Genomic DNA, 13,445 nt, shown 5'->3' with positions numbered 1-13,445 from the left:
CTGCCCGGCCAGGCCACGGACACCTTGGCTCCAAACCTTGACCCTACCTCTTACTGATCCGACCTGATCGTACGGTCGTACCTGAAGCTCCTGCTCCTGCTCATGCTCCTGTTCCTGCTCAGACATGTCAAGGAATTGTATTAAGGCAAGTCCCGTAAGTTGCCGTTGTATTATGTAGGGGAAAAAAAAGGGTACTTGCATTCTTACAAAGGCTTGGGGTCCTGGACCTTGCTTTTTGTTTTGCGTCTGCATCCTCATCCGCATCCGCAACAACACTTGCCTCTATTCAGACTTGCAAGCAACAAGGGTCGACGGGATATTGCGTTTTTGCACCTCGATTTTTGCTCTACTCCTCCCGGTTTTATTGCATTGGTACGTCGTCCCCTCTTTAAGCTTCACACCTGTTTCTCAATATGCCTCATCTGCGTTATTACCGACTCCGTTAAATCGTTGCTCTTTATTTTTTCAATTTTTTTTTCCAAATTCAAATTTCCGTTGGGGGCTGCCATTCCCGTCCTTCCCTCCCCGGCCCCATATACCCGTCAACGGTGAACCATGCCAGGCTGCCAGCTCTGCTCTCACTACCTACACTACGTCCACGTTCTTGGGATGACCTCGGAAGTTCGTGCTAGCTCACACTCGTTCCCCCGTCAGCTGCGAGACACCAAAGGCCAAAATCAACACCAACGCTCGAGGTGGTGGTGGTGGTGGTGGTGGCCGGGTGTTCGTTCCGTTTTTTTTAGGGACTACTCTAAAAGACCGTGAGACTAAAGATTGGTGTGGGTGTGTGTGCGTTCGTTCGTGTGTTTGTGAGGGTGTGATCTCGGGACTCACACAGATCCCTCGTCCCAACACGCTGTCCCGCCCCGCTCCGCCTGGCCTGTGACAGAATGGTAGCGGCATGGAGAGGAGATGAGATGCGCTATTCTGGTCATCTTAGCACCACGGCTGTCAGTGACATGGCCGTCTGCGCCGCTACGGATACCTAGTCCACGGTTTCGCAGCACCTGATGGAGACTGCCTGTGGCTGTCACTTGCACGCCAAAACAGACGGTAGCTGCAACAACGGCACCGGGGCTTTGTCGTTGAAGTTTTTAGATACCACACACGGGCAGACACCAGACACCACCAGACACAGGCATGTCCATCAAACAAGGACCCCATCGATCGTCATCTCCATCTCATGTTACTCCCGAGGCCTAGAACTTTTCACCTGAACTGTCACTGTGTGTGGATTCTTGACGTCTTCACAAGCATCGTCGTTGTCGTTTTCCCTCCCCTCTTTTCTCGCGGCTCAGTTATTGGCATCGTCACTGGGCCCCTGGGCTGTGTTGTTGTTTTTTTTAGCCTGTCAGGCCAGCTCGAGGTGGTACTATGTAGTTAGTGTCTCTTGCCCACCTATTTTTTATGGTCTATGCAACTCTGGCTGCTCTGAACAGGCCACGGCTCATACGGCTCATGTCCGCTGTCCACCCTCCACAATTAACCTTCTCTCCTCTCCTTGCGTGTCTCCGTGTACGTGTTTCCGGTTATTGTTTTCCTGCGTCGGCTTCGGCTGGCACTTGGGGGCCCAATTCGTCGTCTCCATCCCCATCAGTCTCCAATCGTCTCCATCTCCATGCCCATCTCCATATCCTACCTGCCTACAAACAATATCATAAGCACGAGTGGCTCCGGCACTAACAAGGGCGCACATCAGGACCCTGGCTCGAGAGCTGTCCTCCAACAACCGAGTCCAGACCCTCCTGTCTCCGTCTCCGTCCCTGTCGTCGTCTGTCTGGCGTCTGCTCCTGCTCCTGTCCTCTGCCACTGCCACTGCTGCTTTGACGTCCCAGGAGAGGAGCTTCGGCCAATACCTTGCCGAATGTCCAGGGCGTCCCCAAGGTCAGGTATCCGTACCGAAGTCAGAACCACGGCCCGTAGTTTGAGGTACTGCCGGCCTGGACCCTACATCCCAGATACAGCAGCATTCGAGGACGGCTGGCGTTGCAGTTTACGGACCCAGACCCTTCGACTAAAACGACTGAGATCCCCGGTGTCTGCCACCTCAAAGGGATCTTGGCCAAATTCTACAACACCCGGAGGAAGCAACGATTAGCAACGACTGGAGTGTGCAGGTGTCCAGAGGCCAGGCCACTCCCCACTCACGCAAATCAACCGGGACTCTGTGGAGTTCGAGGTGTTGTGTAGCTTGTTGCTTGCCTTGGGCCTGCCTGCCTTGGGTTGTGTGAGTGAGTGAGTCGACGGCGGTCCACGTCCACTAAGGTGTTGAGGTTTGAAGGTGGGCTTGAATCCTCGCCAGCCAGGCCGTCGTTCGTTGCTCCTCACCTGAACCATACCTACCCTCGCGCAACGACGAACTTAGACCGGGGCGAACAACTTGCTGCTGCTTCTCACTAACCGACACCACATCGGCAAGGCGTAACTCACTACTGCCCGCTACAACTGCGCTACTTGCGCGATCCTCTGTGTGCCCGTCTCGGTGGCTTCTGCCATCACAGGCTTCACCCGTCCTAACGGGCACCTGGTTTATTTTATTTTTTTTTCGATTCCAAAGCAAGCTTGTAAGTTGAACCGCTCCTTCCTGCGTGCAAGGTGAAGTCAGTCGGAAAGGCATGCACCTACTTTACCAAACCAAACCAAACCAAACCAAGTCAAACAAAACCAGCCAGCACCTTCCTTCCACCATTGCACCTTTCATATGGGCACCTCCAGTGCCTTCCTGCCACTCACTCCTGCCTGCGTTACCTCCCTACCTACCTTACCTTAGGTACCTACCTGACCCGGTCAGCGCTGCAAAAGGCAATCGCTCCAAGCCGTTCACGCCTTCCTCCTGCCTGCGTTAGCCGCTACCACCCAACCTTCTTCCTCCCCTCCGCTGCCCTACCTCACACCTACCTCCTACCTTACACACCCGCCCACGAACCGACCTTGCCTTTGGGTTCCTGCACGCGCTACAGCTCTATATGGCAGTAGGGGTGGGCAGCTCTTACTCTTTTTGTCGATCCGTGCCTCTCCTTCAAAGTGTGGCAGCCCCAGGTGTGCCTCACAGGTGTGCTGTATCCGTACTCTACTCGGTACCTGCTTTTGTACTTGACCTATCCCTCCTCCATCCCACCCACTCGCGCTCCCCTCCAATAATCATCATCGTCACCACCATCCTGCCAAACCGCCTCTGGGCCGTTTGATTCAATTTGATTTTTTTTTTCTCCCTTCCTCCTGCCCTTTCCCACTTCTACGCTTTTTCACCTCTCCTGCCTTTCCCGACAGCGAGCCGTCCGTCGTTGGGCGTCTTTTCGTCGTCGCATGTGCTGAAGCGCTGACCTTCACTCGTTTCAAACTCCAGCGCAAACAGCGACAGCTACCTACCCACCTCAGCGGAAGAAATATCAGCTACTTTACCCGACCTCAACCTTGAAAATCTCCCATCTCTCCAACCACACATACAACTAACCCGGTACCAACCCCGGCTTTCGGTAGCTGAGCCTGCTTTTCCACCGCTGGCGCGCTCCATCCATCTCCGAACCCGAGGTCCTTCTCCAACCTCACCCTCGCACCTCAGCCGAAACCGCCCCAGTCACAAGCTTTCAGGCGTGTTTCCTTGCGCCGCCCGGGTTCCCTCCCGTTGTCACTCCGATTACCAAAGTTGGTCCTGTCCTGGGAGGCCTACAACGAAGCTTCAAGTTTTCAGCAGGACTTGTCCAGTTCGCCATTGCCTCTCCTGCGCCGCCTGTCCCGTCTCTTGCCTCAGATCGGAGCACAGCCGCTTCTGCTTTGCATTTAAAAGCCCACCAAGAAACAAGGCCCCACTACAGTCCTCGGCCGCCGAGTATCTGACAAGTCTTGACTCGACTGCCAGGGACTTCGGGTGGCTTTTCGCCACTGAGCAAGTCAGCAGACCCCACCACTACTCCAACTGAACAGGGCCCTTCTGTACTGCCCTGTGGTTCTGTGGGTTCGACCTGCACCCCCGGCACCACGAGCCTTTGGGAACGCACGCTTGCACGACACCCCCCTGCTCTCAGCGCCCATCGACCCCTACCTGCACCCCGGTACCATTTAGGACCCAGAACCTTTTAGACTGGCGGGTAATCGCCTGCCAGGCCAGTCGGGTCTCCAGTCACTGGCCTTCTGCTCCAACATCTTGGTCCCGAAACGAGATCTCGTGTCTGGTTCTTGTCTCTGTGGGCTCCCACTTCCCTTACGACGCTCCGGCTGCAACTTGCCACGGGGACCACGCCGGTGCAGTGTCCTGCAGCTCTGGATACCTCACTGGATACCTCAAGAGGCAATGGTGTGAGGTCAACCACTTACATACATCCCCGGATCACGAATTGGTGAGTACTCGACTACCCACGTACCTACGTACGGACACGCACCGCAACTTTGCCTCACCTTTTTCTTTTGCTTTCGTTTTGTCTGGCTACTCCTTCCTTTCCTTTCCTTTCCTTTTCCTCTTTCCTTCCTTCCTTCCCTCATCCCGCACAGGGGGGAAGCTCTTCCCTTGTATTGTTATTTCTGACATCTGACCTCATCGCCCCCAAATAGTCCACACCATGGATGGTGTCGAGAAGCCGCCGCTGCTGTTTCGGCACAACAGCGACAGCCACGACGAGTTGGCAAATGCCTGCCGCGATGGCTCCTGGCCCGCATGCATACTTCAGAGTATTCTTATTCTATATCCCATGGTCTTGTTGATCATCTTCATCGGATCAGCCGCGACCTACACAGTTCTCACGGCAAAAAAAGACGAGGAGGAGTCCAAGGTGGAGACGGACATCTTGGGTCCTGGCGGTAAGAGGCTGCCTGTGACCAAGAAGAAGAAGCGACGCGACGACGACGAAAACCAACGCGTACGAATCGGTCCCGACCTGTCCCCGATTTCAAAAGCCTGGCTCAAATGGATCACTCTTTCCGTATTCTTCTCCTTCATCGCCAATGGCATAGCACACATTAGCCATGTTGTTGAGGAATTGGAAAAGGCCGGACTGCCCAAGCATGGAGTGAAGAGGTGGGAGGAATCGCAGAGCATGGCCGTATGCCAATCCCCGCGCTTTCCACCCTCATGGCACGCAGCTAATTGGACATAGGTCTACCTCATAGGCTCGCCGAACCTGTACCTCTACGTATTCATCACCCTTCTCGAATGGCGCACGAGCCCGACGATATCACACTTCATTACCTGGACACTTGGTTTAATCGGCGAATTCACGATCTGCGTCTGCACATTTCTTTGGATCATGGAGCCTCAGTACCTGAAGACGTCCCATGGTGTCGAAGAGATTGCGGCCTCCAAGTGGGACTTGGTTGACCTCATCATTTATGTCGTTCGCCTGGTTCTTATGATGACTCTTGTTGGCGTCTACACCGCTGCTTGGATCAAGAAGCCACGACAGCTGGCCGACGACAAGGTTGAGGAGTTGAGCTCTTCTGCGCGGGCTGACGAGACCACGCCTCTCATGAACGGGTCCAGAACATCGTACAGCAGTCAAACCGGCCGGGATGCTAACGGTCGATCGCTGCGCAGCTCTCGGAACGGAAGCCTTGTTGGCAACACTAACGGTGCTGCAGAGGCCGCCGCTGTCAAGGACGTTCGAGAGCCCGGCTTTTATCGACCCGATAAGGCCCCCCACAAGACTTGGTGGGAATACGTACGCAGCTACAAGATTTTCATTCAGTACCAGTGGCCGCGAGACAACCCTCGCCTGAAGCTGTACTACTGTCTTTGCTGCGTTAATCTCGCCGCGCAGAGAGCTATCAATGTCTTCGTTCCATTGATTGTGGGTTTGCTCACAACGAAGCTGAGTAGAGGCGAATCACCGTGGGGTGTTTTGGCTCTTTTCGTCGTCCTGCGGCTCATGCAAGGCCAGGGAATGCTTCTGGATGCGTTCCGCGCCATAATGTGGGTGCCGATCTCGCAGAACTCCTACAGGGCCTTGACAACGGCGGCCTTTGAGCACGTACACTCCCTTAGCCTGGATTTCCACCTGGGAAAACGAACTGGCGAGGTTCTGTCTGCTCTCAACAAAGGCGCTTCGATCAACACCTTCCTCGAGCAGGCGACATTCTCCGTTCTCCCCATGACTATCGACTTGATATTCGCAATTTCCGTTTTCGCCGTTGTTTTCGACCCGACCTACGCCGCAATCGTCAGCTGCTTGACATTCTGGTACCTGTTTCTCACAATAAGAATGGCGCAGACTCGGGCCGACCAGAGGAGAATTATGTCAAACGCCGACAGAGAGGAAGAAGCTGTGAAGAACGACTCAATTATGAGCTACGAGACGGTCAAATACTTCAACGCTGAACAGAAAGAATTCGGTCGCTACAGAGACGCTATTGCCGCCTACCAAGACGCCGAAAAGAAGGTTGCGTGGGGTGTCAACCGGATGAACGTCATCCAGGCCTGCATCTTTATCCTCGGGTTCAGTGTCGTATTGGTCTTCGGAGCATACCAGGTTACCAGTGGTACCACAGACGTGGGCAGATTCGTCACTCTCCTGACGTATCTCAACCAGCTGCAGTCGCCACTCAATATCTTTGCGTCTTTCTACCGCACCATCCAACAGTCCCTCATCGCAGGCGAGCGCCTTCTGGAACTGTTCAAGGTCAAGGCTACGGTTGTTGATGCGCCAGGTGCCGTGCCTTTGACTGAGTGCAACGGCAACATCCGCTGGAACAATGTGGCATTCAATTACGACTCGAAGAACAAGGCGCTTAAGGATCTCAACTTCGAATGCAAGCCTGGAACCACGACCGCGTTTGTCGGCGAATCTGGAGGTGGTAAATCCACAGTCTTCCGCCTTATGTTCCGTTACTACAACACAACCTCAGGAAGCATTGAGATTGACGGCAGGGATGTCAAGGACCTTACTATTGATTCGGTCAGAAGGTTCATCGGAGTCGTCCCCCAGGATACCACACTCTTCAACGAGACACTCATGTACAACCTCAAGTATGCCAGGGAGGGCGTCACAGATGAAGAAGTCTATGAAGCTTGCCGCGCAGCCAGCATTCATGACCGCATCATGTCATTCCCAGACCAGTACAACACCAAGGTCGGCGAGCGAGGATTGAAGCTCAGTGGTGGTGAACGCCAGCGGGTTGCGATTGCCCGAACTATCATCAAGAACCCCAAGATCATTATGCTGGATGAGGCTACCTCAGCTCTTGATGCCCACACCGAGCAGCTGATCCAGGACAAGCTGGGGCACTTGGGCCAGGGTCGCACATTGCTAGTCATTGCGTGAGTTTTTCCCTTTGTGTGATTGCCGGCTTTTTAATAGGCGGATGTGCTAACATGTGACACAGGCACCGCTTATCCACAATCACGCACGCCGATCAAATCATTGTCCTCAACAACGGTACCATCGCTGAGAAGGGTACTCACGAGGAGCTTGTTAACGCCAATGGTCGGTACGCGTCAATGTGGGAGAAGCAAGTGCAGGCCGAACGCGCTGCAGAGAAGGCTCGCGCTGCCAATAGGAAGGCACAGAAACTCCTCAAGAAGGCCAACTTCGGTCCTAAGAAGCAATCGGACGGGCACTCGGATGGATACACTAGCCTTGACTCGTCGACAATCCTGCCCGGAAGCTCAGGAATCAACTCCAAGGCCAATACGACTGGCGAGGATTCATCCAGCGCTTCTAGCAACAGCTCTGATACGGAATCCATTCATAGTGATCACCACCACGACTCGGATCATTCGGATCATTCGGAGCACTCTGATCACTCCGATCATTCAGAACACTATGATCATTCTGATCATTCTGATCGTCCTCGGCATCGCTAGACCCAACATCGAAATTCTAGCGTCAAACATGCAACACGGCATGACTCATGAGGGCCACCAAACTTGGAGATGCCCTCGACGACACCACCCAACACCATTACTCATTCTCCCCCCTAATTTGTGGTTACCGTTCACCTGGTACCACACAATACTTTCATGAACACAACGAGGCAGGCGCCTTTTTACGAATCAGTTACTACGGATTAACGGCTTTAAGATTGCATCAAACCGGCGACTCGGAGTTTGGAGTTCATATACATCGTTCTCTTTCATCTCTCTCTCCTCATTGGGACCCCGAAAACATAAAAGGACTTTCACGAGTGGTACAAAAACGGCGGCTTCGAGAACGGAATCTCAGCCCGACTCGGTTGGTTGGTTGGCAGGGGGCATCATTCTCAAATCAACACTCAAAGCACACGACTTTCTCTCAGCTGCACCACACTCAGCCTTCGATTCATAATATGTCTTTTCACGACCGTTGAGTGCAAATCGTCTTTCGACCGGATATTGCATTGGTGGTTTCGGCATCATCATCATCATCATCATCATACATGGAGGGGAACGTTCTTCCTTTAATCATGGGACCTCTACATCAAGAATTGCTTTTTCCGATTATTACAGGGTCATCACCTGCTACCATGGGCAGGCTGTTCGACATCGCGACGCAGATACCACAGTCTTACATACCAGGATTTGGTCCTTTCTTTCGATTCGGCAGTCGGGAGGGGTTGGATTTCGGGAAAAGGCTTGGGTAAGCCTTGCGGGGGACGGTAGTGCAGGAACGGAAGGTTTTGGCATTGGCATTTTGAAATCCCTTCTCGCACGACTTGCGGAGGGTGTGGGCGGATGACAGCAGGACCACCTCGTTTTCCGAGGAGGACCAGCTGTCGTATAGCTTACTTTGCTTGCATTTTTGGCTCCCGATTAGGGATGGATGGACCACGAGAAACAAAGATGGAGGACGGGTTTTCTCGACTGCTTTTTTCATGTTTTCTTGTTTTTTTTGGGGTGGGTGGCTACAAATGCCAGCTTCACAGCTACGGTCCATAGACATATCGTCAGGCAGAGAAATGCCAAAGACGAGAATTGCTTGCTGCCGAAAATAGGCAGGTTTGTTCAAAGTACAACTCGCAACATGATGTCGTATCCAAGTGATGATGCAGTCCTGTAGGCGACCGCGCTAGGATGGTCGACAGCGAACACGTTCTCGATCAGGCCCAGCACACATGTAATCTTATCTCCTTGAGTGTAGATATATTGAGGTCAAACGTCAAACTCTCGTCGTCATGGACTACTTGGTATCGTAGGAAAAGCAGAGCGTCTCTAAGTTTCGGTCCTCCGCAAGAACCCGGCGCACGAGGCCATGGATTCCGTTTTTGGTCTCCCTCTCCGTCCGTCCCGCAACCAGTATCAGGTGCTGTCTATGCCGACTCAATCATCCTAGGTTTCTCTGTTGCATTCCTCAAGGCAACATTTCCGAGGAACGGGGTGGATTGTTGTCTCAGTCGAAGGTCACCACACAACATGTCCACCGCCTTTTGCTCGCAAGTCCCGATCCGATCCCTAAAGTCGCGCGCGCTGTCATGAGGTTTTATTGTGTGAGATTCAGACTCAGATGCTATTGAGCATGAGAAGTGAGTGCGTGCATCGATTGGTGCACATGCGCGGGCGCAAGCGGTGTGAAGGGGGTGGTCGAATCGCGCGCGAGGAGGGTGCGCCGTCATCGTCCACAGACGCACACCTGTCTCACTTCATTCATCCACCTCCGCACAACCCACCCAACACGAACCGACGACAACTTGTGTGTCTTGGCACCCTCATCCTCAGCCACAGTCATGCTTCTCGTTCAGCCAGCTAACCCCGGCTACTCTTCGCCGCAGATAACCGCCGGGTTCTGTTCAGTCGCCTGTCGGCCGACCTCGAATTTTCCGTTCGTTTCGGGAGACCAAAGCTCTCATCACGCGTCTCGTGGACGGTGGGCTTACGATGAACACCTGCAGCACTGAATGATTCCGCAGGCCGTTGCGATTCCATCAGCGGATTGCGGCTAACAACGGCGCCATCCCAGCTCGTGTTAGGTATCGTGATCCGATGAACCTTTCCATCGTTGGCGGCGTTGAGCCGGCGATGCTTGTTGAGTCGCACTGTCGCCTGATGAGTTTTTTCGTGCTACATCTTCCCCCTTCTTCTTAGGCTGACCCGTAACCAGCTGCAATGCGCGACAGTTTTGTTATGCAAGCGAATGACTTCATAAATCAAAAACACCAAATATCATGCATCGTTTCAATTCCTTGCCAGAATTGTTTATCTTGCGCGGCCGTTGACAGCCCTGGCCTTTGCCGCCGCACTGGTACTCGCGCCCGTCGTGTGACCGTTGGTCGTCTCTGCAGGCAAAGCTTTCAGCTGGGTTTCGTCCTCGGCATCCGTGCCCTCCGCCTCGCTCCGGTCATCCTCGGCTATGTCATAGGCAAGAAAGCGATAAGCGATGCGGAAGATGTGGAAAAGCCAAAAGAGGTTCAGGGCTTGGAGAGAGCCCAGGAGGCCGAGGGTGATGTACTGAGACAGGGTGCACTTGTACTGCTGGGTGGCCCAGTTCAACTCGAAAGGGCCGACAGTGGTATACTCGGTGAAAAGTGACAAGATGATCTTGAGGTTGATGTAATGACGCAGGTAAATCCAAACGCTGACGAAGAAGAAGAAGTATGGTGCAACAATCGGCGAGTCGATGTAGTTGAGCACCTTGGAAGTCTATGGCACTTGTTAGTAAATTGTTCCCTTTGCCGCTACCCCAGCCGGATTTTACAAAGTATATTAATGCGGGTTTCGGAAACTTACAGCGAGGAAGAAGTCGCTAATGTCGTGAGTGGTATAAACAGCTAGTCCCATGTAGGTGAAGTGAAAGCGGTAACTCAGGGCAATCAGAGCAAGGCTAACAATGTGGTGCCCGACCAACTCCTTGAAGTCCTTACGAGGCTTCTCAAGGCCAAGTAACAGAACGAGGGCTTGTTGTGCCCAGTACGCGGCCTGGAATAGGTAATAGAACTTGAAACCGGCCTCGTGAGACACATGCGGAAAGTCCTCGTACATGCCTCGTGTGCTAAAGTACCAGACAGGCGTCTTGCTCATGACATATAAGCCGGCAGGACCCAGACAAGCAAAGTATATAGCCGTATACATTTGCTCCATGAACCGAGCCTGCTTTCCGCGAGACCGAAGACCAGCGGCACGAGCTAGCGGGCGCAAGAATTCTTGCATGATGAACTCGCGAGTAAAAGTGAGGACGATGGTCCAGAAACCCACGAAGGCTATGTCCCATAGTCCCTTGCCATATTGAATTGGTGCATCGGGCTTAGCCGGGTCCGGAGGCAGACGGTACGAGAGGAAGATGAAGCGAGAGGCAGGGTTCGAGTCGGAGGGGTCTACGGCGTATGCGCCGCCGAAGATGGCGATGACGATGGCGGGAACGAGGTAGGTGTATCTGATCATGGCCTGACGGAAACGAGAGAGGACGCCGCGTGCACGCCGGCGTTTTGAAACTCTTTTGGTTGTAGGACTTGACTGAGGTGAGAAAACGCGGTTGTCAGTTGAGTCAACATAGAGAGAGGAGGGGATGTTGGATTGGAATGTCCAGCCACAGGCTTCTTCAAGACGAGGATAGCAGGGGAGGAGCACTTACTGGTGGGATGGGGCTGTCTCCGGCAGTGTAGCTTGCGAGTGCAGGGCCTGTGTCACCGGCACGAATATCCTGGCCGAGGGCACTAGACTTCCGACGTCGTGTAGTGCGGGAGGAATTTGAGGAATGGTGGTCAATGACGGAGTGCAATTGGTCGACGGAGGTGTTGAGGAGAGGGAAAGGTTCGGAGTCGGCCATTGTCGCAAAAGAGGTCCTCTTGGGACGGTGTCTCGGTTCGTTTAAAGCAGCTGGAGGCGCGGGACGGGGACGGCGGAAAGATGACTGATTTGTGACCTCGAGGGAGAGACGTGGAAGGGAGGGATGGATGGACGAGGCAGGACGATTCGGCAAAGATAGGAAGGGAGGAAAGGATGTCGGGGTTTGAGTTCAAGAGCACTTTCTTGCGGGTGCGGAGGAAGAATGCCGGACAGGGCAAGAGGTGGGTGAAAAGGAGGTTGTTGGTTATTAGACGTCGAGATGGTCAGGGGGGCACGTTGTCGATCATGGAAGTGCGGGCAAAAAAAAGGTAAGGCGAACGCTGCACCGTTTGGCGGGTCTGTGGAGCGGAGCAGGAGCAGTGTGAGGCAGAGGCAGAGGCAGAGGCAATAGCTGCGACAGTCAAAGTGAGGTGGTGCCTTACTCGGGAGCCGTACAACGAGGTCCAAGGCCGTCTCAAGGGTGTTCCCTGGCCCTGCTTTGTTTCGTCGTCGAATTCGTCTGACCGGCGACCAGTCAGTCGTCTGTTTTTGCTTCTCTTTCCAGGCCCTGCCAACGGGGTCAGAGCGGGAAGAAAGCCCGGGGAGAACGGACAGTCAGGAGGTGCAAGGCAGGCAGGGCGGGCGAGATGTTTGAAATGGAGAAAACAGACAGACAGTGACAAGGTGAAATTAAGCAAACATAAGGAGTAATAGGAATAAAAGATCGCGCAACGGAGAAGAAGGAAGGAAGAAAAAAAAAAACATGCCAAGAAGGGGAGCTGTCGAGAGCTATTGGCCAACCAAATTGCACGAAGCCGGGGTTCCATCTGCCGGGACCTCGTCGGGGGGCCCCTCCCATCAACCTAACGCTCCACACCCGCGCACCCTGGCCGACTTACCTCATCTTGCATGGCAATCCTCCATGGTCCCCACCTGCACGAGAGCGATGCACCGTACCTGCGTGCTGTGCTGGTGACACTACGCAGTACCGACCCTCGGGGAGCAACTCCAAGAAAGCGCAATGGGGGCTTTCTGAGTAAGGCAATTCAGGCAAAGAAAGATCCGGGCCACTACTTCTGACGGGACACAGCCTTTTTTCGAGAACGGCATGGTTCTGGAACATTGGAAGCCGTGCCATGTGAACAAGCGTTGTAGTCAATATCGACGCCAACACTATGGAGATGCGTCCCGCATTCTTCAACTCCACCTTCAACTTGCATGTGCATTGGCACGCGGGCACAACGTCAACCACTCTACTGGGACCATCCCTCTCGCAACGCCAGCATGGCACTGCATCCCTCGTCCACATGGAAGCCTGACGACATGCAAAGAGACATGTCCCCGGCCAACGACGAGAAAGGTGCGACGTTGTCCACCTGGAGCTGAGCTGGCAGGCTCGGCGGGCGAGTCAAGCCCGCTGTGCGGTCGGGATCGAGATCGAGATCGAAATCAGAATCCCCATCTCGCTGTTGCTTGAGAAGACTCGAGAAGACTCGAGAAGACTGCATATTACGACCACATTTCCTACCAAATGGGCATAACGAGGCTGTCTAGACAATTTGAACACGAGCGGAAGAGGGCACCCTGGTGATTGCAGCCTCATATGTCGATACAATCTGAGGCGATGGACCTGATCAAAGGTTACCAAATCGCTAGACTCGCTCGAGAAATCTAGCGGCCACCTTGTTCCATTGGCCGATGATCCCGATTGGAATTCGGGGTCAGCTCCGGCGCCTTACCTTTCCCGCCCTGTTTCGACATCGACTCTTGCAAGCGCCGACAA

At 53.8% G+C, this 13,445-nt stretch overlaps 2 protein-coding genes across 2 annotated transcripts; one reads left to right on the top strand and one right to left on the bottom strand.

Annotated features, from left to right (window-relative positions):
- Positions 1-4,556: 4,556 nt before the first annotated feature.
- aclQ-1 (ABC transporter aclQ) lies at positions 4,557-7,792 on the top strand (the record flags this gene model as incomplete). The annotated part of the gene is made up of 3 exons (XM_032034634.1): positions 4,557-5,036; positions 5,091-7,246; positions 7,312-7,792. The coding sequence occupies 3 exons, from the start codon at positions 4,557-4,559 to the stop codon at positions 7,790-7,792; spliced, it is 3,117 nt and encodes a 1,038-aa protein (XP_031886469.1).
- A 2,304-nt stretch (positions 7,793-10,096) lies between these two features.
- CGGC5_v001554 (Sphingosine N-acyltransferase-like protein FUM17) lies at positions 10,097-11,663 on the bottom strand (the record flags this gene model as incomplete). Its single annotated transcript, XM_032034632.1, has 3 exons — positions 10,097-10,540; positions 10,628-11,350; positions 11,469-11,663. The coding sequence occupies 3 exons, from the start codon at positions 11,661-11,663 to the stop codon at positions 10,097-10,099; spliced, it is 1,362 nt and encodes a 453-aa protein (XP_031886270.1).
- Between the last annotated feature and the right edge of the window lie 1,782 nt (positions 11,664-13,445).

The sequence above is a fragment of the Colletotrichum fructicola genome (genome assembly GCF_000319635.2).
Source record: "Colletotrichum fructicola Nara gc5 chromosome Unknown KSG_Nara_v1_contig01, whole genome shotgun sequence".
Classification (NCBI taxonomy): Eukaryota; Fungi; Ascomycota; class Sordariomycetes; order Glomerellales; family Glomerellaceae; genus Colletotrichum; species Colletotrichum fructicola.
The sequence above is the reverse complement of the archived record's forward strand: the minus strand, read 5'-3'. Positions and strand labels throughout refer to the sequence as shown.